Source organism: Brassica oleracea, chromosome C8 (assembly GCF_000695525.1).
Source record: "Brassica oleracea var. oleracea cultivar TO1000 chromosome C8, BOL, whole genome shotgun sequence".
NCBI classification, from domain to species: Eukaryota; Viridiplantae; Streptophyta; class Magnoliopsida; order Brassicales; family Brassicaceae; genus Brassica; species Brassica oleracea.
The window spans coordinates 142,543-161,809 of record NC_027755.1 but is presented as its reverse complement, the minus strand read 5'-3'; the positions used below and the strand labels follow the sequence as shown (position 1 = coordinate 161,809).

At 39.6% G+C, this 19,267-nt stretch overlaps 5 protein-coding genes and 1 pseudogene across 5 annotated transcripts; 1 reads left to right on the top strand and 5 right to left on the bottom strand.

Moving 5' to 3' along the window:
* Positions 1-2,425: 2,425 nt before the first annotated feature.
* Positions 2,426-3,478, bottom strand: LOC106310463 (protein FANTASTIC FOUR 2-like). Its single transcript, XM_013747698.1, has one exon. It carries the CDS (start codon positions 3,282-3,284, stop codon positions 2,550-2,552), a length of 735 nt encoding a protein of 244 aa, XP_013603152.1. The 5' UTR covers positions 3,285-3,478; the 3' UTR covers positions 2,426-2,549.
* Positions 3,479-6,029: 2,551 nt separating this feature from the next.
* On the bottom strand, positions 6,030-10,557 carry LOC106312248 (probable transmembrane GTPase FZO-like, chloroplastic). The gene is made up of 11 exons (XM_013749690.1): positions 10,002-10,557; positions 9,425-9,936; positions 9,239-9,307; positions 8,607-8,804; positions 8,389-8,520; positions 8,044-8,130; positions 7,514-7,954; positions 7,245-7,412; positions 6,857-7,087; positions 6,566-6,681; positions 6,030-6,434 (listed from the first exon to the last, which is right to left on the bottom strand). Exons 1-11 carry the CDS (start codon positions 10,489-10,491, stop codon positions 6,149-6,151), a joined length of 2,730 nt encoding a protein of 909 aa, XP_013605144.1. The 5' UTR covers positions 10,492-10,557; the 3' UTR covers positions 6,030-6,148.
* LOC106308348 lies at positions 10,546-11,292 on the bottom strand (annotated as a pseudogene).
* An 84-nt stretch (positions 11,293-11,376) lies between these two features.
* LOC106312146 (pre-mRNA-splicing factor 18) lies at positions 11,377-13,281 on the top strand. Its single transcript, XM_013749548.1, has 2 exons — positions 11,377-12,238; positions 12,698-13,281. Exons 1-2 carry the CDS (start codon positions 11,402-11,404, stop codon positions 13,115-13,117), a joined length of 1,257 nt encoding a protein of 418 aa, XP_013605002.1. The 5' UTR covers positions 11,377-11,401; the 3' UTR covers positions 13,118-13,281.
* Positions 13,243-15,590, bottom strand: LOC106312147 (tRNA (guanine-N(7)-)-methyltransferase non-catalytic subunit wdr4). Its single transcript, XM_013749549.1, has 10 exons — positions 15,437-15,590; positions 15,136-15,300; positions 14,849-15,029; positions 14,697-14,753; positions 14,532-14,602; positions 14,308-14,386; positions 14,179-14,238; positions 13,954-14,054; positions 13,811-13,871; positions 13,243-13,738 (listed from the first exon to the last, which is right to left on the bottom strand). The coding sequence occupies exons 1-10, from the start codon at positions 15,571-15,573 to the stop codon at positions 13,376-13,378; spliced, it is 1,275 nt and encodes a 424-aa protein (XP_013605003.1). The 5' UTR covers positions 15,574-15,590; the 3' UTR covers positions 13,243-13,375.
* Positions 15,591-15,788: 198 nt separating this feature from the next.
* On the bottom strand, positions 15,789-18,112 carry LOC106310551 (putative clathrin assembly protein At1g03050). The gene is made up of 3 exons (XM_013747782.1): positions 17,291-18,112; positions 16,364-17,218; positions 15,789-16,277 (listed from the first exon to the last, which is right to left on the bottom strand). The coding sequence occupies exons 1-3, from the start codon at positions 17,958-17,960 to the stop codon at positions 16,021-16,023; spliced, it is 1,782 nt and encodes a 593-aa protein (XP_013603236.1). The 5' UTR covers positions 17,961-18,112; the 3' UTR covers positions 15,789-16,020.
* Between the last annotated feature and the right edge of the window lie 1,155 nt (positions 18,113-19,267).

Here is a 19,267-nt window from a genome sequence, read left to right as displayed (position 1 = left end):
TTGCAAGCACCAGATCTTTCTTTCCTCCTCCAAAGAGACCAACTGAGCCTTGCTCCTTGTGAATCTCATAGCATACCTCATCTAGAGAAGGTAGCTCCTTATTTCTTAGGATATGCTTGATGAGGTCAACATATCTTGGATGGAGGGTAAGCAGCAAAGCAAAGACTTTGTCTCTGCTCTCTCCTTTGATTAAGCACATCAGGATTCTTCTTCAACAATCTCCCAAAGCCCTCTGCCTCCAAGAGCTGTCTTAGCAAGCCTTGCCCAATGTAGATAGTTAGCTCCTTTAAGAGTAACTGGAATCACCACCATTCTTGAGTTTTCTCCTGAATCCATCAAGAATCACAAGAACAAAACTGGAAAAATTCAAGAACAGTTCAAGAACAGAGGAGAGAGACTGGTGTGAATGATAAGAGATTTTAAAGAGAAAAAGAGAAATAAAATCAGAGTAATTTGCGGAAGAGATTTAGGTTTCAAGAGCTTGTAGCTCTGATACCATGTAAATTTATGAGAATTAATGAGAGTTTATGAGAATTATTTGAGAGATTTTGGTGAAGAACTAAGAGAGATATGTGAGGGAATCCAAGAGAGAGAGACAAAAATATTTGAGGAACATTTTTCCTTAGATTTATTTAGTGTATACAATAATTACATAAATAGATCTAGCAAGGAGAATAAGACAATGAGAATGAATAAACAAATGGAGATGAATAAACTAATGAAGACCAGATATGAGGAAGTCACTTTCGGATAGTGACAACTCTCTTCTCTCTTCTCTCTTCCTTCCTTAGCATATCATGTGACTTTGGCTTGTTTCCACACTCCAACAGCTCTATCCAGTTGCCTCCACTTGTTTAAATTCGTCCAAGACTTCAGGCAAGATATTTAAATCAGTCTCACACATTTCCTTGCTTCAGTTTTCCTGTCCATGATTTCTTGTCCATGATTTCATGTCCATGATCAATCAGGTTCTTCATGTCTTTACTCTTGCTCTTTATTCTCTTCATGTCAACACTAGTCTTCCTCACCCTTGTTCTCATGTTTCGCTTCTTTACTGAGGTTCCAGTACGTTTCTCTTTGATTTTCGGAAGAAAGAGATCTCGTCGGTCTCCAACACGAAGACGAGCATTGTGGTCCTCGTTCGTAGTCTTCCCGGTGACTCTTTCTCCTAGTTTGGTCTCTGATTCAGCGATGAGTCGAGAGGGCTCTCTCACCACCGCTCTGTGTCGGTTCACGATGACTCTGCCCGTCGAACCCACTTCTGGATGTCGCAAGACAGGTCACGCTGTCGACTCTGTCCAAGCCTATCAACCGCCTAAGGAGCTCAGCTATCAACCGACGAACTCCCTCTTTCCGTCTCTGGGAAGACCCGAGTTCGACATACCACTGTGGTTTTCTCCTTTCAAGTCATACGACACCAGATCTATAAGCTTCACGAGAGTAAATCCGAGTTTCATCGGCATCTCTTCATTCTCTCCACCGCTCAAAGTGAAGCTCCTTCCTCCGGCGTGGATCCTCTCCAGCAACTATACGGTTCATCTCAGGCGAATTTTATCCGGCGTCCTCTCCTCCGGCACCGAGGTACAGTGCAGATCCGGATCCGGCGCGTCTCTTTCCACTCCAACAGCGAGGAGTGAGTTGTCGGCTCAGTTTAATTGGGCCTGGCCCATATGGGCTACAAAGCTTAACAGCCTAAGTTTAATTCTTCCAAAGTTCAAAGTTATTGAAGGTATGATCAGACCTTTATTGGTTTTCGATGGTTGGGTTAGTTTGTCATATATTTCCGGTGGGTACACCGGGAATTTCTCTTGTTGCGTAATGTCATATTTCTCATTTGGGATGATTTTACCGGTGGGTTTACTAGGCCTTGTTTCGATTTCACCATCCTTCTCTAGCGAGAAGTGTCCTTTATCACCATCCCTCCTCTCTATGAAAGGAGATGTTTTCTTGGTTTCACTACCAAGTATCAGTTTCAGTTTCTTCACCGGTTTGCTATCTTGTGGAGCGGTCTGTACGGGCCTGAAGATGCAATCGAGATTATTCATGTTTTTCTCGTAGGTGAAAGCTGGCTCTCAACGTCACTTGTGACTATTTCTCAGCTGCCCGACTTTGTCGTGAAAGCTATATCGACGCAGTCAAGCTTTGTCCTGATTTTGTTGCCATTTTCTCTTGAAGAACTATCTAACTTAATTTATTTTGTTAGAGTTGTTTATGTTTTTATCCTAAGAGGATGGATAATTCCCTCAGTTTATTGTAACCGAACAAGTTAAGTATGAATGAAAGTAAGTTGTGTTTCAAAAAAAAAAATAGTACACTTTCAGTTTATGTTGTTGTAACCATCACTACTAGCTTTTTAAAAAAACATGACTACTAAAAAAATCAACAATAATAGTAATAATTCTCATTTAACATTACATTAAGTAGAACTAAAAAACACTCCCAGTACCTAGAGAAATCTCATACAAGAAAGCAAAGATTATACGTAAAACTAAAATAAAAAAACCCATATTTTAAATTATTTTATTAAGATATATGAGTCGAATAAAGTCTTAAGTAGCGACCCAAAACTGCTGCTGCTTCCAAGTAGTAAGCATTGGCTTAGGCTCACGACCATTCTCCTTGCATCTGCTGCTTAATCTGCTAAACTTTTTATTTCCATTTTTACCCTCTAAGTTCTCACTAGTTTCCTCCTCCATGCCCTCTTCAGTTTCATCTTCTTCTTCTTCTTCCTCATGGTTGTGCCCAAGTAAAGAATTTTCCGGTGATAAACAGAGACGGAGCCTTCCTTCACCACGTTCCGCTATAAAGTTAGGAGGCTGAGACGAAACTGTCATGGCTTGAACAACAACACGACCATCTTCTCCTAGTGATCTCACCACACGATTATACTTTGATCCCTTAACAAAGTTTATCGGTGGCGGGAAACTTTTGATCGTTGATTTCTTGGCAGTGTCTTTTTCTTCTTCTTGAGGAGGAGAAGGAACCCTAGGAGTAGTGGTTGCTTGAAACGCAAGCAACAACAACTCGTCACCACTCTCGCTTCCAGTTTCGGACCCAAGGCTCTCAGTGCACATCTCTAAGCTTTTCTCACTCAGCTTAGAAACAGAGCGTTTCTCCACGGGGTGAACATAAGCTTTGTCCTCTACGTTTCGGACAATGGCAGTGATATCGGACATAGATTGCAGGAAACTCAACCCACCCATTTTGCCTTTTTGGGTGAAACTTTCGTGTCTTTCATTTTTGGTGACGGTTTTTTCTTGCGCTTGACAAATAACAACTGACATTTTTTTGTGTTCTTGAGAAAAAACAGAGGATCCAAAATGAGAGAGTTTATGATTGTTCTTGAGATCTTTCGGTTTTTCTCGTTAGTTGGTTTTGATCAATGGAAATTTGGAGAGAGAGAGAGAGAGAGAGTGATTTCGTGTTTGAATTAAAAGAGGTAACTAAAAGGAAAGAGGGATGAATGTGAAAGAAAAGAGGGAGGTCTGAACAAGTATTTATAGTGGTGAGTCCACTTGCCATTGGATTCTTATTGGCTCTTATTATTCCCAGCTCCATCTTTATTGCATGAACATATATCAACTGTTCGACCAAAAAAAAAACACATATCAACTGGCTGATACCATCCAGCTTATGCTAGTTCATCTGCTAAGCCATTATTACTCCTTTGTGTTTGGTCTAACGGATATTATCCTGTATATCCATAAGTTCATATCATTTTGTATTATGTAAACCAATAGGGTCGGAATAATAGAATTATAAGCTTTAGTTGTCCTGTATTTAACAAATAATTAACATATCTTTAGAGAAAAACTTAGATGAAAAAACAAAATATGATACTTAAAACATATAATAAAGACATTTTTAATATTTTCTGTAGCTCTTAAACGCATATTCGTCCTATTAATGGCTTTAACATTTATTGTGATTTTTAATTACCCAAGTATCTTTGAATATGCTCGAGTTAAAAGTTAAACACATCATTATTCTATTTAAGTAGGATTAAAAAGAGACTAAAACTTGCACCAGTTTAACTGGTTATCCTCACTACAAATCACATCGTTACAAAAAAATGATTTGAGCTTGAAAATTAATCACAGAATTAAGCAAAAGAGAAATGAAAATGAAAACCAAAAAGACTGAGAGTACCAAACTGCCCTTATGGAAGAAAATTTCCAAAATCAATAATTGAAGAGAAAAAGAAACCACAAAAGGCAAGAGCCTCAAGTCCACAGCCTTCCTGGGACCTTTAGCTACACTTGCAACTGTAATGCAAAGTGACATGAACCTTGAGCATAATTACAAATTTAATAACAATATATGTATTTTATGTCTTCTTTTATCCAATACCAAACCAAATTTTAACTGTATCCGCGGTTTTTAGTGTATATGCTTCGAAATTTTGTAAGGAGTAAGTCCATAATCAAACAAAAGCGGCAACATATTAGTTTCCAATCAATAGTATATGTCCGAATCCTTGAGATTGTGTTTCTGATTTTGCAGCATCTATCAATATGAATACCATGTTGACAGTTTCCTAACACTTGTTGGTACATTGTGACCAGATTCAAAGAAAAACGGAAATACAACATGCGAAAACCGAGAGCTATCTTCTTATGATTAATCTTACACCTCAAATGTAATGAATGATTTCAAAACATGTTTTGCCCTGTAATAGAAAACTTATGGGCATATGTTCCTGTCTTTTACGTGTTTTGAGAGCACGAATCAATGCTCTCGGGTTAGAGATGATCCTCCATGCAACCTAAGCCCGTAGGTTCTCAAAGAAGTAACAAATGTAGGGCCAGTTAAAGAACATAGACAATAAGCATGTCTCATACTAATAGAGGAGATCAGTAGTGACGTCTATTAAAACTATTTAGTTAATGGAACCAGTACTTTAAAAAGCTACGGGTAGTAGAAGAAGTTTCCATTTCAAGTGAGGAAAACTTTTCAAATCTTCATGTGTTGTGAAAGCAAATGTTGTTTGGTAATGAAATGTCGAAAAAAGGTTTGAGATGAAACGTGAGTAGTAACTTAGTGCTAAGTAAAGTTATAGAGCAGAATCTGTACCTCATTTTCTTCCTGGCCATATGAAATTTCGCATTCGCCAATAGCTATCTTCAGTAGTTTCCTCTAACCAATCATAGGAAGAGAAACTTTGAAACAAGAAGCAAAGCAAAGTAGGCTTTCTCTGCATCATCATCCCACTTCTGGTCCCCAAATGAAAAGGACAATCCAAAGCTAGATCCTCTCAAGTTTCTCTGTTTTTTAAAATTTACAGTAAATTTCTTTTTGTTAAGTCTATTTTAACTTTATGATCTTTAGCAACAAAGGAAGGTGGAATCTATTTCATGCCTACACAAAAACAGGTCAACTGGAAACTTTCTTCTCTTTCCCAAACTTTTGACCATACTTAATAATATTCTCTCATTGTTTATTAAAATAATCAAAAGGTTTGGCTAGCAAGCATACATGTCATTAGTTAAAGCCTATGACTTCGATTAGAGCACTAAAAGGAGCCTATGAAGAAGCTTTTATATAATGTTAGTCCAACGTTAATTCTAATTAATTCCCACTATTAAGCATTAACTAAGGTTTATACCACTAATTCTGGACTTTAAAACTTTTGAACCAATCCTTAAATAGAAAAGAAATTTATGCGCTTTTGTCTTTAGAAATTATAGCTAGCATATGCTGAGGATTACTCCCCATGGAAACCTATACTAAGAATTTTATACATATTTAATTCACTAAGTCAAAAGATTAGTACATTAACAACAAAGTTAGATGCTCTATGCGGAAAACCGATTGCATATGAATGTATTCAAACTATTCATGTACTCCAGATGAATATAAAATCCTAATAGAAAAAAGTGTGTCAACTAATATACTAACCTGTAATGAGAGGTACATGTTGTGCAGGTCAAAGAGGAGCTTCCAGCTTATCCATCCACTTGTATCACAAACAATCTGAAAAGAATTACAAAATATAATACCAAAGTGTCATGCCCATCTACTAAATCGCATTCAATAAAACTGACTCCATTTCACTCGTCGAAATTGGTACGTCTTATTCATTATGACAACACATACACTTGTCCCCAGTGAACAATGTAAATTACATTTTGTTGGGGCAACTAAAGTCTCATCTTAATACATGAAGGTTATCAATTTCAACTTGTAGCAACTGTAATTTACTCCTAATATCTGATAGTTCCTTCTGGATGCCTAAAAGACGATCAAGTCTTAGCTGAGCTTCTTCTCGGTAAGGCTTGGCAACAATATTCACAAAGTTTACTAGATTATTTGTTGCATCCGAAAGATCCTTTTGCATAGCATCTTCGAGTTGTTGAGCCAACGCATCAGCCACTTTATTCACCTTACCAATTATAGCTTGCCTGCGATATGGGAAGTTTGCTATAGCCACATACCTGCCATATAGGATATGTTATATGCAAACAATAGTGTCTCTAAAACATCATAATATCTCATTGGTTGCAAGAAAAAACACACTACGTGATACAAGAAAGCAGAGTAATGAAGAAATTCAGAGAAGTGTTACCCTCCAGCAGAGCAAAGGCCAAGAGCAAGAAGATCTTCCAAAGTAGTGGGTAGCACTGAGGTTAGAAGTGATGCAGAAACTCCTGCAGCTCCAAGCCCACCAACTGTCACAAAGAACTAAAAAAAGAGCAAACAAAATCATGTCAAAAGAATCACATGACTGATTGTTGAAGAATCTAACAAGGTATATGGACTGAACATAGAACACAATTAAACAATGATAAGAGATCGAGGCACTCGACTGAATTATAGTATATTAAGAACATGTAAGAATTTAATATTTGAGACTCACCACTTCTCGAATATCTTGTTCCAACCGTTTTGATGTGGTTCCGGCACTCAAGTTCTGGATGGTTTTCAAGCTGAATTTATCAGTTTTCCGAAGCAAGTCGTATGTGTCTATGCCCAGTTGAGTTTTTGAATTGACATATTGTGGCCATTTGTTTTCAAATGATTTCAAGGACAGTCTCCCTTCCCGGGCAGTACTTGATTGTAGCCATTCACCATATTTTCCAAGTAGGTCCTGCAACCAGTAGAGTGTTCAAAAATGAAGGCTTAGTTAGTAGCCAGACACCAGCATCAGGTCAAAATAAGACAAGAAGGACACGACTTGACTTATGCATGAACAGAAGCTATATCTCAGATGTTGGAGTATATGATCTTTGGAATAACAGACTTACTTGAGCATTTGAGAGTGCTGGAGCGAGTATTTCTCCATTAACTTTGGATGTAGCCGCTACAGAGGCCGAGTTTTCCCCTTTAAACACGTAAGAGATTGCAAGATCAAGACTTGATAGCCGCAGGGTAGATTCTATTAGATCAACAACTTGCAATCTGGCCTTATCAATCTGCAATCATGATTTGACGATAAACACAAGAAAAATCCAAGTTAGAACAACCCAATTTCCTCCTACGTGAATCAATAAGATATAGCTAAGAGAATTTATACCAATGACAGAGCCTGCCTTCTCCAAGATATGCTCTCATATTCCATCGTAAGTGTGTATTCTTTAGTACGATTGATAATCTTGTCTGCTGAAGCCAAATCTTCCCTAGCAGCTACGCAATCTTGTATAACAAGAGATTCCACAGATGAAAGGAGGCGCTCTGCAATTGCAATAGGTGTCTCCAATTTAAGCCTTATTCTCTCCATCCCGGTGGCAGTTGAGCTATCTAGGAAGCTGTACAGAAATTTCTCAAGTTCATTGAAGCTCTGGGTTCTCCACTTAGAATCGGGATCAGAGACCTCTAGATCATCTCTGCCTACCAAAGCTGCTGCTGAAAGCTTCGCCTCAAGAGCAGACCGTGCGGACACAGGATACAATATCACATTTTCTGTGTTAAGCAACTTTTGCGTATTTTCTTTAACAAACGAGATAGCTTCCTCAAGCTGCATCATAAAAAACAAAACGTAGTCAACAAAAAATCCAAGACCACATAAACTATCAAGAATTGGACATAATCTTGTTTCTGGTAAACCTCACGAGTATCACGGTAGATATCAGATTTATTCAGGATAAACACAAATTTCTTTTTCCACTGCTGGGTATACCGGAGAAACGCAACCTGACAAACACAATGACATGAATATCAGCCTACAGAACAGAAATGACAGCAGGAAACTGACGAGGTAGAGAGTTCAACATTATCCTTAATATTGTTTATATTAGTACTAAATAGATATATGCAGTTAACCTAGTGACAACTTCCCCTTCACTACACAAAGTCTTGATGGTGTAAATATTTAACCAGCTACTACTTAGGGAGATGCGTATTGAGTAAAGCCAACAATAACTAACATGCCAGTCAAACAGTAACATCTACCTCACTTTCAGTTAAAGGACGGTCAGCAGAAAGAACGAAAACAAGCAGATCTGCACGTGGAACAAATTCTTCTGTAAGACGTTGTTGCCTTTGAAGGATCACATTAGTTCCAGGTGTGTCAACGATATTGATCTGCTCGAAAAAAGAACAACACAAGTCAATTTCTCCAAATAATTACAAAATTCAGGACTGCCAGGGAAATTTTTCGAATGACTCACATCCTTAAGTATAGGTGCAGGAAGATAGCAGATGTATTGGCCATCGGGATGCCTTTGGCAACGTTGTTGCTCCTCAGATTCTAAGTCAGAGTAGCACAGAAAAGTGATTTCATTGGTGGTGGGGACTACACCCTCTTTGAGGTATCTCTTCCCAAGAAGTGCATTGATAACAGTTGATTTTCCGGAGTTAAATTCCCCCTAGTATCATCAAGTTATGAATGAATTCCAATAAAATGCGTATCCATACACTAACTACTTTGAATCATAAAAGCAAATTGTCCTGCTTTAAAAACCCGAAATATAAATAGATAGAAAACTACTAGTTGAAATCTTTCAGAGAACCCATGCAATGAATCAAAAGTTTAGCAAAACATGCTGAATTTTTTTAAACTTCTAACCACTAAATAGCCAGGAGCCTAGGAGAAAAGCATACTAACAAGTCACAAGAAAGCGAGAAAACTATGTCCTTTATCAGAGAGTACAAATTACAATTAAGAAGCATGTGCATTGTCTAGCAAAGATCTATCTACTGCTGGCAAAAGTGTAACTAACAAATGTTTTTCATGAATAAAGAGCTAATACCAATGCATATCCCTGGAACCACAATTTGACGGAGTTGAGTGCAGAATTACCACTATAACCATTAAAAACGGCTCATCAATCCGGGAAGCTGCATCGACCAGTAGGGAGACTTCTTCCATCTGTTATTGAAAAACAGTCCAAGACGCAAATTAAACCACGTTATGGTCGCAAAAAAAAAAATTAGACTCTAACCATTTCAGAAAAACTGACTACCAAATGTTGTAAATAAAAATCACCAGTGGAGCCGCCTTGTGGATAATTTCAATAGTCTCCCTCAAAACTGATTTCTCCATTTCTACTATTTCTTTCTGCTTGTCCTCTAATTTTACGAAACCAGTAGCAACATGTTTCTCCTGAAGGTCACTAGCCTCAACCAATGGTGTTTCGTTCTCGTTAACATAAGAAGCTCCATCAAGAAACTGGCGAAGAGCAACATCCCTGGAAGAACGCAGATCATTCAAAGATACAACGAAACCAGATGCTCCTGATTTCAGTAACCGCAACTCTTCCTTATCTTCTCCTTTGCTTCTGCAAGTCACAAAAATGGGTATGTTCACGCTCTTCAACAAAGAATCAGCCACTTGCTGATCTTCACCAGATCCAACAAGTATGAGGAAATCAGCACCCTCAGAGGTAGAGGCAGTTAGAGCAGAATCAACATCCTTCACAATCCTAGCCACCAAAGGGAGAACCACCGACTCAGAATTTGAACCCATCAAAGTGTTCCTCGCTACTATCGCCGGAAGACCTGTACATAATAGCATTTGTTAAACAAAAGCTAAAAGCTAAAATTGAAATTGAAATTAGCTATACCTTCGTCGGAGAGAGCGACACCACTCGCACCAACGGCGGCGGCGATATCAACGCGTTCGGCGATCAAGAGGTAAGCACGGCCCTTGACAAGTGACTTCAGCAAACAAGCTGCCTCGTAGAGCTTACCGGCGTTAACTCCGCCGTCGAGCACGACGATCTGGACCGATTTGGCTAACGCACGGTCGATTAAATCAAGAGTCTCGTCACGGTTCCCGCTCATAACCTCATCCGCGTCGAGGCGGAGAAGTAAACCGGGAACAGCGAGCTCGGGACGCTTGTAACCGCCGGGATAAAGAGTTCGCGGCCTAGAGGGAGAAGTCTGATCGGCGGATTCAAGCGAAGCGTTTCTGATTGTGAGAGAGGAGAGGCGCTTGTGACGTGGAGGAGAAAAGGAAGATAAGCGAATGCACCGGCGAGGGAACGGTGGGAATGAAGCGGAGATGAGTAACGGTGACGTCACACATGGGCGTTGAGAGAGTAGAGTTCTCATGGAGAGAGAGAGAGAGAGAGAGAGAGAGAGAGAGATTTCGTCTTGTGTTTCTGATTAGTTTTCTTATCTCTAAAATATCCGTTTGGCCCATCAGAGGAAACTATAAGACGAACCGCGCCATTAAATTAAAAAAAAAGAAATCAAATCAAATTAAATTAAATTTTTGTGTGGGGAATTTGTTTTCTTAATGTAAATACAAAAACATGACGAAAACAAAGGGACATAGTCATTTTGGACACTGATAGACTTAAATCATACTCTAGTTCATCAGGAGGAGTAATGGGTCTCTTGAGAGGAATCACAGACTTTTTATCTACATCTCTTGATAATGCCTTCCTCATATCTGTGTATTCAAACCCATTGTTTTAGTTAAATCATCAAGACAATGAATAAGAAAGCAAAGGCTATTATAGATTAGAGAGATGATGGAATCAACAAGCCTCTTCTCACCTAACCCATCTTACTCCCCTGAATAATAGCGTAGAACCCGTCTATAGATTATGTACCCAAGCTGCCAAAAAATGAAGAACACATGAAAATAGTCGGGCCATCTCGCCAAGTAGGTCATATAGAATGACATATTGAACTGTTCCAATTAAAGAAAGAAACTAATCAACCAGTGCCTACAAAAGAATAAGAGAAGAAGAATAACTGATTACTGTTTCAGTGAGGTGAACGGAGGTGAAGCGGAGAAGGTCGTTGCAGCTGAATCTACGAATCGTCGTCATCTTCCTTTCGCGAACTTCCCCGGAAGAAGAAGAAGAAGAAGTACGAAACCATTAACAGGTAGCTTTTTTAAATGGGCCAGTTAGAAATCTATCTAAGCCCATTTACATTCGGGCTTAAGACAACGATTACGTCATATATAATTTGTTATTTGAATTATCATCCATCACCAATCAATCTCCCGATGGATCTGCTGAGGCAAGAGATTCTGAAGAAAAGGCAGAGTCTTTCCGAGGAATCCGGTGGAAAGAAGTTCTACAAGCGATCCGAGATCGAGCAGAAGAAACTCCAGAAGCTTCGCGAAGAAGAGCGACGCGAGCATGAGCTCAAGGCCCAGCGTAGAGCCGCCGCCGCCGCAGCTGATAACGGTGGAAAATCATCTATTTCTTCATCTGCTACAGCTATGGCTGATTCCAAACCCTCCGCATCGGACGCCGCTGATTCCAAATCCCTAACCGACGAGAAGAACATCGAAACCCTAACTCTCCCGAGGCAGGAAGTGGTTCGCCGATTGAGAATCCTCAAGCAGCCGGTGACTCTCTTCGGGGAGGACGATCAGGCGCGCCTCGATCGGCTCAAGTACGTGTTGAAGGAAGGGCTGTTCGAGGTCGATAGCGACGTGACCGACGGGCAGACGAATGATTTCTTGCGTGACATATCTGAGCTGAAGAAGCGGCAGAAGAGTGGTATCATGGGAGATAGGAAGAGGAAGGGTAGAGATGAGAGAGGGAGAGAGGAAGGCGACAGAGGGGAGACGAGGGATGGTGAGCTTAGTAGTGGTGGTGAGTCTAGTGATGTTGATGCTGATAAGGATTTGAAGCGTTTGAAGTCTAATTTCGAGGATCTTTGTGATGAGGATAAGATACTTGTGTTCTACAAGAAGCTGTTGATTGAGTGGAAACAGGAGCTTGATGCTGTGGAGAACACTGAGAGGAGAACTGCTAAAGGAAAGAAGAATGTAGCCACTTTTAAGCAGTGTGCTAGGTATCTTACTCCTCTCTTCAACTTATGCAGGAAGAAGGTAGAAAGCAAAATCATTTTCTTTTTTCTTACAAGTTCTTCTTGCTTTTGCTTGCTGTTTCGGTCTGAAACATTGTGTTAATGAGAACGCTCGTAAACTTGCTGTATAAGGTAGCAAATTGTTATGTAGATTATCTATGTTTTAATCGAATAAGCATACAGAACTATGTTGATCAAACTTAGTTTACTTAGGAGCACAAATGCACAAACGAGCTTTCAGTAAGTCCAATCCTACATAGACAGTTATGACGTAGAATCGCAAGTAGCACTTTGTTTCTTTACTAATTATATAAGAATGCACCTTGAAATATTTGTCATTGAAGCCTCTGTTATCTGCATTTAGTTTAGTCTAGAAGATTTTGGTGCATACCTGTCTTATTAGGGTAGATTTACTCTTTGCATTGAAGTTTTGTGAGCTCTTATGTACTTAAAAGTTGCTGTGATGGCTAACAAATTGCAGGGTTTGCCATCTGATATTCGTCAAGCTTTAATGGTGATGGTTAACCACTGCATAAAGCGAGACTACCTCGCTGCAATGGATCACTACATCAAACTAGCCATAGGAAATGCACCATGGCCCATCGGTGTGACTATGGTTGGTATCCACGAACGTTCCGCGCGAGAGAAGATTCACACCAACAGTGTTGCTCACATCATGAACGACGAGACCACTCGCAAGTATCTCCAGTCAGTTAAAAGATTGATGACATTCTGCCAAAGACGTTACCCAACTATGCCTTCTAAAGCCGTTGAGTTCAACAGCTTAGCCAACGGAAGTGATTTACAGTCGTTGCTCGCTGAGGAGAGGCATTTTGGTGGTGATCGCGCACAAGTCTCGGAAGAGAGACTCCGCCTCATGCCTTCTCAGAACGACAGCTAGTGTTACATCTTTACTGTGTTTTGTTGTTTTAAACCATTCTCAGATAATTTACGAAACGTCAGAACTCTGTTGTTTGTTATCTTATAGAGTATCTTCTTTAGTACATGTGGGTGGTTTGTTAAAACTGTGAGAACAACGTTTTAATTTGCATTTTCGATTGAATATCGTTGCGCCAACAAACAAAAGAGTTACAATGATGAAAAAATCACAAAACAAAACATTAATCATAAGCCAGAAAAAAAGTTCAGCAAATTGCAATCACTGTGTGGGTTTCTTATCATTTCTGTTGTTTTTCCTGAACTCTCTATTCTCTTCAGAGTATTGCTTCTTCACCATAAGGCTGCACATTGCTGCCCTCACAGCTTCTGCTGCAGCACTCATCACACTCTCTTCTATCGAAACTTTACCTTGCAAATGCTCCAACAGTGTTGTCCCTCCAGGAACCTGCTCGTCTTCAAGGACTGAAGATGGTTCAGCTTCAATGCGCGAGATGAGACGAACCCTTGTATAACCAGGATGGTTTGAACCATTCGAGGCTCCTGATACCATCCATAGTAACCTTGTTGATGTGCTAAAGGAGATACTTGTGGGGATGAAACTATCTCCAGGGATTTTAATCACCTAAAAGATATATATTACACAGTTAAAAACTGTGGTTCATTTACATGGTTTTGCTAACAAGTGTCATCATACCTTTGTAATGGAGAGAGTATGGGCTGATAAATCACAGTGTAGCAATACTATTCCTTGAAAACTGCGTTTTAACATAAGTGGAAGTAATCAAACATTTGATATCTTGAAAGAACCGTATGCATGCTAAAACAAAACAGACTTGCCTTTGAATAGACACTGCTGCAAGAGAAGAATTTGGGAGTGCGCACATATCGGTAACTGTGACTTGCGTTGGCTCACTTTCATTAGACTCTAAATGTTTTACCTTCAATAAGCAAACATCAATTAGAAAAAAACTATGATTTCTCTAACGAATGTCAAAACTACATAAGTCATAACCAAGAGTTCCAAATGACAAATTGACGGGAAGAATGATTGAAATGTTTTACCGTTGGACTAACGTCACATGTGTCCAGAAGAGACCCAGATGTAATATCCCACAGTCGAACCTAAAAGGTTTCAACATCAGTAGCAAGGAGTCTAAACTATACATTAATAGAGACTTCAAGACCACTTACACTGGAATCTCCACTTCCAGACATGAGGTATCCTTGAGTAAGCTCTGAATTCTGAACAAAGGTTATGCAGGTGACGAACCTATCAAGAATTTAAGACAAAATGATACATCAGGTGTTAATTATTCAGTATTGATTACAATCTTTTCACTTTGTAAGCAACACTCAATGACGCTCCAAGAAACCAAACATTAGATTACATGTTGTTGCTTTAAAGTCTCACTTACTCTGTATGTCCAAGACAAAAGCTCTGTATTTCATGAGCCCCTTGTAGAGGCTTCTTAGGAAAAACAGTCACCTGAGATGGCAAACAAACATAATCACTCACAATAAGAGCAATAATCCGAACAAAAAAGGCATGACACTGTAATTAGTGGACTAGACTAGCTTACCCTGATCTTAAAGTCTCGATCTGCACTAAGAATATATCGACCATCTGGGGAAAACTCCTATGAACAAGAACAGATCAGAATGAGTGACAAAGTAAGCTAAAACTTCAGCTTATTACAAGAAGAAGACCCTCCTTGACCAAACTTGATCTTACCAAGCTTGTAATAATGCTACAATAATGGCAAAGCAGCTGCACACCCTTTTTGCTAGGTAAAACTTTACCCTCATTGATCCCATCCAGGTTTACCACCCACACAACACCAAACTTGTCCGCATAGCAAACATATGAATCGTCGCTGCTTATGGCAACCGCGGTAACTCTCTTTTCAGAAGATCTGTCAATATTAAAATTATATATTAGATTAATGCAATTTAAGTTGGTTTTAGAGAAACATAGAAGCACAAATCTTAGAGCCTAATCTATATTTGTTACAAACTTACATGGTGTTAAGACACTGCCAAGAATCAGCAGACCAAATCTTAACGAGCTTGTCATCGCCTGCAGATGCAAAAATCTTCCCACTTGAACCATATCGAATAGCTCTAATGGAATCCTTGTGAGAAGGTTCATCAGATTCATCCACCAAACTAACTGGACGGCCCTCTCTGGACAAAAACATTTTTAGTGAGATAACTGAACATTGCTATATTCAAAGTTTAATCCTTTTAATTTAAAGATTATATATTGGTGATTTGAGTTCACAGGAATCAGCTTAAAATTTGAATGAATCAATGAGCTTACATAAGATCGAATACACGAAGAGCCGACCCGACAGTGACAGCGACAGACTTCTGAAATGGATGAACGGATATCAATGCAGGAGCGACCTCGTGTTTGGTCTGCCTTTCTCCTTCTTCTTCTATATGAGATTCTTCCATTGTTCCACAAACTGAAGAAAGTGATGTTAGGGTTTAAGCAGCGTTGTGACGTTAAGGTGGGTATTAAGATTCAGCAAATGGGCCACGCGTATCGGCCCATTAGCAATATTTTTGGTTTGTTTTGCTGAGTTTCTCAGTTCCAATTGTATGAATAGATGGGATTAGAAAGGAAGATTACAAGCTTTACAGAGGAGTGTGTATTGTGTACAGTATGGTTGTACAAAGGATATTAGCTAAGATTCTGATATCAAAACATACAGCATTTAAGTTTATCTTTATAAAGTTAAGTCAGAGATTACAATTACAGAACCAAACCTCACATATGCCCCAATGAATTTCACCAAAGTGCAAGAAGAGATGTTTGAATTTGCAAAAAAATGAAGCCATTAGTAACTCTATAAAAAGCTGACACAACTCAAGAAGAACTGCTTCCTTGTTGTTGTAGAATCAGTATTGAGGTGTGTAAGGGTAACTAGGTTGGTTTTGGTTTGGCCTTAAATTTGTGTGTCCTTGCCTACCTCCTCTTGAGTATTGGTCCCACATCATCTGTTCTTCCATCAACATTCTCTGTTTCTTCTTCATATCATTCATCTGCACATAATGTGGCGGCGCAACCACCAATGACGCTGCAAATGGATCCATCGGTACCGGACCATTGCTGCTTCCATTAGCCGTTGCTGGTGCCGGAAGTGCCAACATCGTGGCTATAATAGATCAAAAAAATTCATGTCAAATTAGTAGAATTCAAGAAAAAAAAACACAGAGCAAAGTAATGTTTCTTTTAAAAAACCTGCTGGTCTTCCTGCAGAACCAAATGCCACACTGCTTGCGCTTCCACCGGCTCCATAAGCCGTTGAGGCTTGCACTGCGGCGTTCACAGTACCGTGCTGATACATTCCGTTAAGCAGCAGCATATCAAAGCCTCCTCCGAGCTCCGTCTTTTGTCCCGATAAGTTTGTAGCTGATTGCACCAAAGCTGTCTCCCAGTCCGCTGAATCATCGTCAAACGCTTCCCATCCAGGACCCGACGCCGAACCGGAACCGCTGGTGTAAGGGCCGTCGAATAAAGCCAATGCTAAGCTATCTCCTCCAGCTCCCCCAGCTACTACATTATCCCCAAGATCCAGTAAATCACCAACTTCTTCTTCTTTCTTTTCCTCTGTTACCACTTCTTCTTCCTTTGCTTCTTCCTCACGCTTCTCTTCTTTTGGTGGAGGTGCAGGTAAGGCCTTGATCGCATTCATATCTTCTTGCTCCTCATTCACTTCCTCTGTTCTCTCATCATCATCATCTTCATCGGCTTCAACAGAGTTTGATTGCTTCGTCTCTTCTAAAGAGGACTTGTCTCTTATAAACTCATCCATGAGATCAAGCTTCTTCTGTGTGATCTTCTCTATCTCTGGATACTCTGAAGACCTAGCGATCCCCATGTTCTTACACCAAGAATAGAACTGATCTAGCTCTTCAAACTGTTTTGAGACACGACAGAAAATGTCATAGACCTTGATCGAATCGGGAATGTCCAACTCCATGAACCGTTCGATCAAAACGCCCATTATCTCAGTTACATCGTAATATATCTTGAAACTCTCCTTCGCTATCGGATACAGGGCCACAATCACAACTCTGTTGTTCCTCGCGCTCTCTATATATATATAACTTGTTACGCAAGAAACAAAGCAGAGATTGAGTAAATTAATATAATTTTATACATTACCTGTTGGACGACAAGCCAAGAAACGGTCGAGAAGTTGCTGCAAATGTTGTATTCTGGTGAAAATCTGCTCTGTTTTCATCTCGGCGATGGGCTGTGACCTAACCACTATAGCCGTAGAGAGATCAGCCTCGGAGTTGTCTTTCTTGTCTTCCACGGCATCTCCTCCAACGCAGTACACTCCTCGCTTCCCATGTCTCGTTTGCATCCTGTAATCAAGCCTTTCGTCTAGGTACAACGCGTAAGTCCTTACAAAAGCAGAGTAATCCCAAGAGTTAGACCTAGAAACATCCCTAAAGTCAGACATGTTGAGAAGTCTTGTCCCACGGCGAGTAGCGAAGAAGATCTCTTGCTCGTAGGCTTTGTCTCCTTCCGCTAAGAGACGTTGGATCAGGATCAAGGTTTTGAGAGCGACGGTCCAGCATTTGGTTTTGTTAAGGCGTTTTGAAAGCGTGTTGACGCATGCGTTGATGTAGTTGCGTGAGTAAGAAGTTAGGCTGAGAATCTCTCTTATGTATTTCTCTTCCGCTGGATACTCTTCGTGACGAGTCGCTTTGACGATGGCTACGTCAAGCTCTGATAAAGAAGCGCTACGACCGTTGACTTTGGCTAGACCGACGCTGGTTTGGTCCTTCACGGCGCCTATGGCTCGTTTGAGCTTACTCGAGCCCATTTTTGTGATTTATTACAATGTATGTTAGAAAAAAGTTAGAAAACTAATGATAAAGACAAATATGTGAAGAGAGAAAAGGGAAGAACGAGAGGGGTGTTTTGTTTTTTTTTTGTTCTTGTTTCCTCGTCGTCTCCTTTTTTTCTCCTCTATGTTTTTTTTAGTTATTGTTAGTTTGTTGTCTTCTTCTTCTTCCCTCTATATTTTTGGTTGTTTCGTCAATGTTGTTTCTTTTGGTGTTCGTTGTTTTTAGCATGCATGTCGCCGAGATTTTTGCCGGTGAGAAATAACGCCACGTGGCCTTTATTACCCGTAAACTGAGTTTTAGTTTTGTACTAGAAGGGTGTCCGCGCTTCTTGTTTTATTGCTGTTAGATATGATTTTTTGGATGATGTAATTAAGTGGTCAGTCTTATTTGTAAAGAGAATTATTTGATGTTCTATTGTGTTATGTAGTATTAGGTAATATGTTAATATATTATGTGTTTGTTTTTCAATAATACATTGTTGTATGTATAATAGTATTTGTGTGGTGAAGTGAGTTTCTAATGTAAATTATATTGAATTTTAATAACTTTGCATTTAGGCATTTGTTAATTTTAAGATTGATGGTTTTAGCGTCAGAATTGTATTTTAATTTGTCACATTTTTGAACATTACTCTTTTAAAATGTTTTTTGCCCACTCTCCATATTTTGACATTGAGCCGTCCACATCTATGTAATTCGCTTACCTTTCCGGTGTGCGGTGCTTCTCGCCATCACTGAGAAAAGATTCACCTTTGTGTTCTTGTTTTTCCTCACATTCATCTCTTGTGATATTATCTGGTATTTGTTATAGATCATGCTTACGAATTCCCAATTGTGCGGTTGTTTTTCACTGTGTTGTAGGTTGTTTTGGTCAATATTGGTCCTCTTCTTTTTTAGATTTTGGCTAATTTTAGGAACTACATCTCGTTGGGTTGGGTTGGAGTTCAGTTGTCTTTGATGTTGTCTTCCTCTCGTTGACTTGCCGTCGACAGTCTCTGCTTGTCTTGATTTTCAAGATCTGGTTTTTGGTGATTTGACTTCTATGCTCTTTTTTATAGCTCGAGGATGGCTCCACGGTTTGATGATTTTGTTTCGTCTCCTTTTATATCTTTGTTCTCTCATCTTGTTGCACATTTCATTGCTGCTCGCTTCTCTGGTGGCTCTTTTTTCGCCATATTTGCTACTCCAGGTTTGGATAGTGTTTTCTTATGTGTATGCTTTGTGTGCTTGGAAGGTTATTTCTAGTCTAAAGTTTGAGCTCTTGTTTTTCGGTGGTAGGCTTC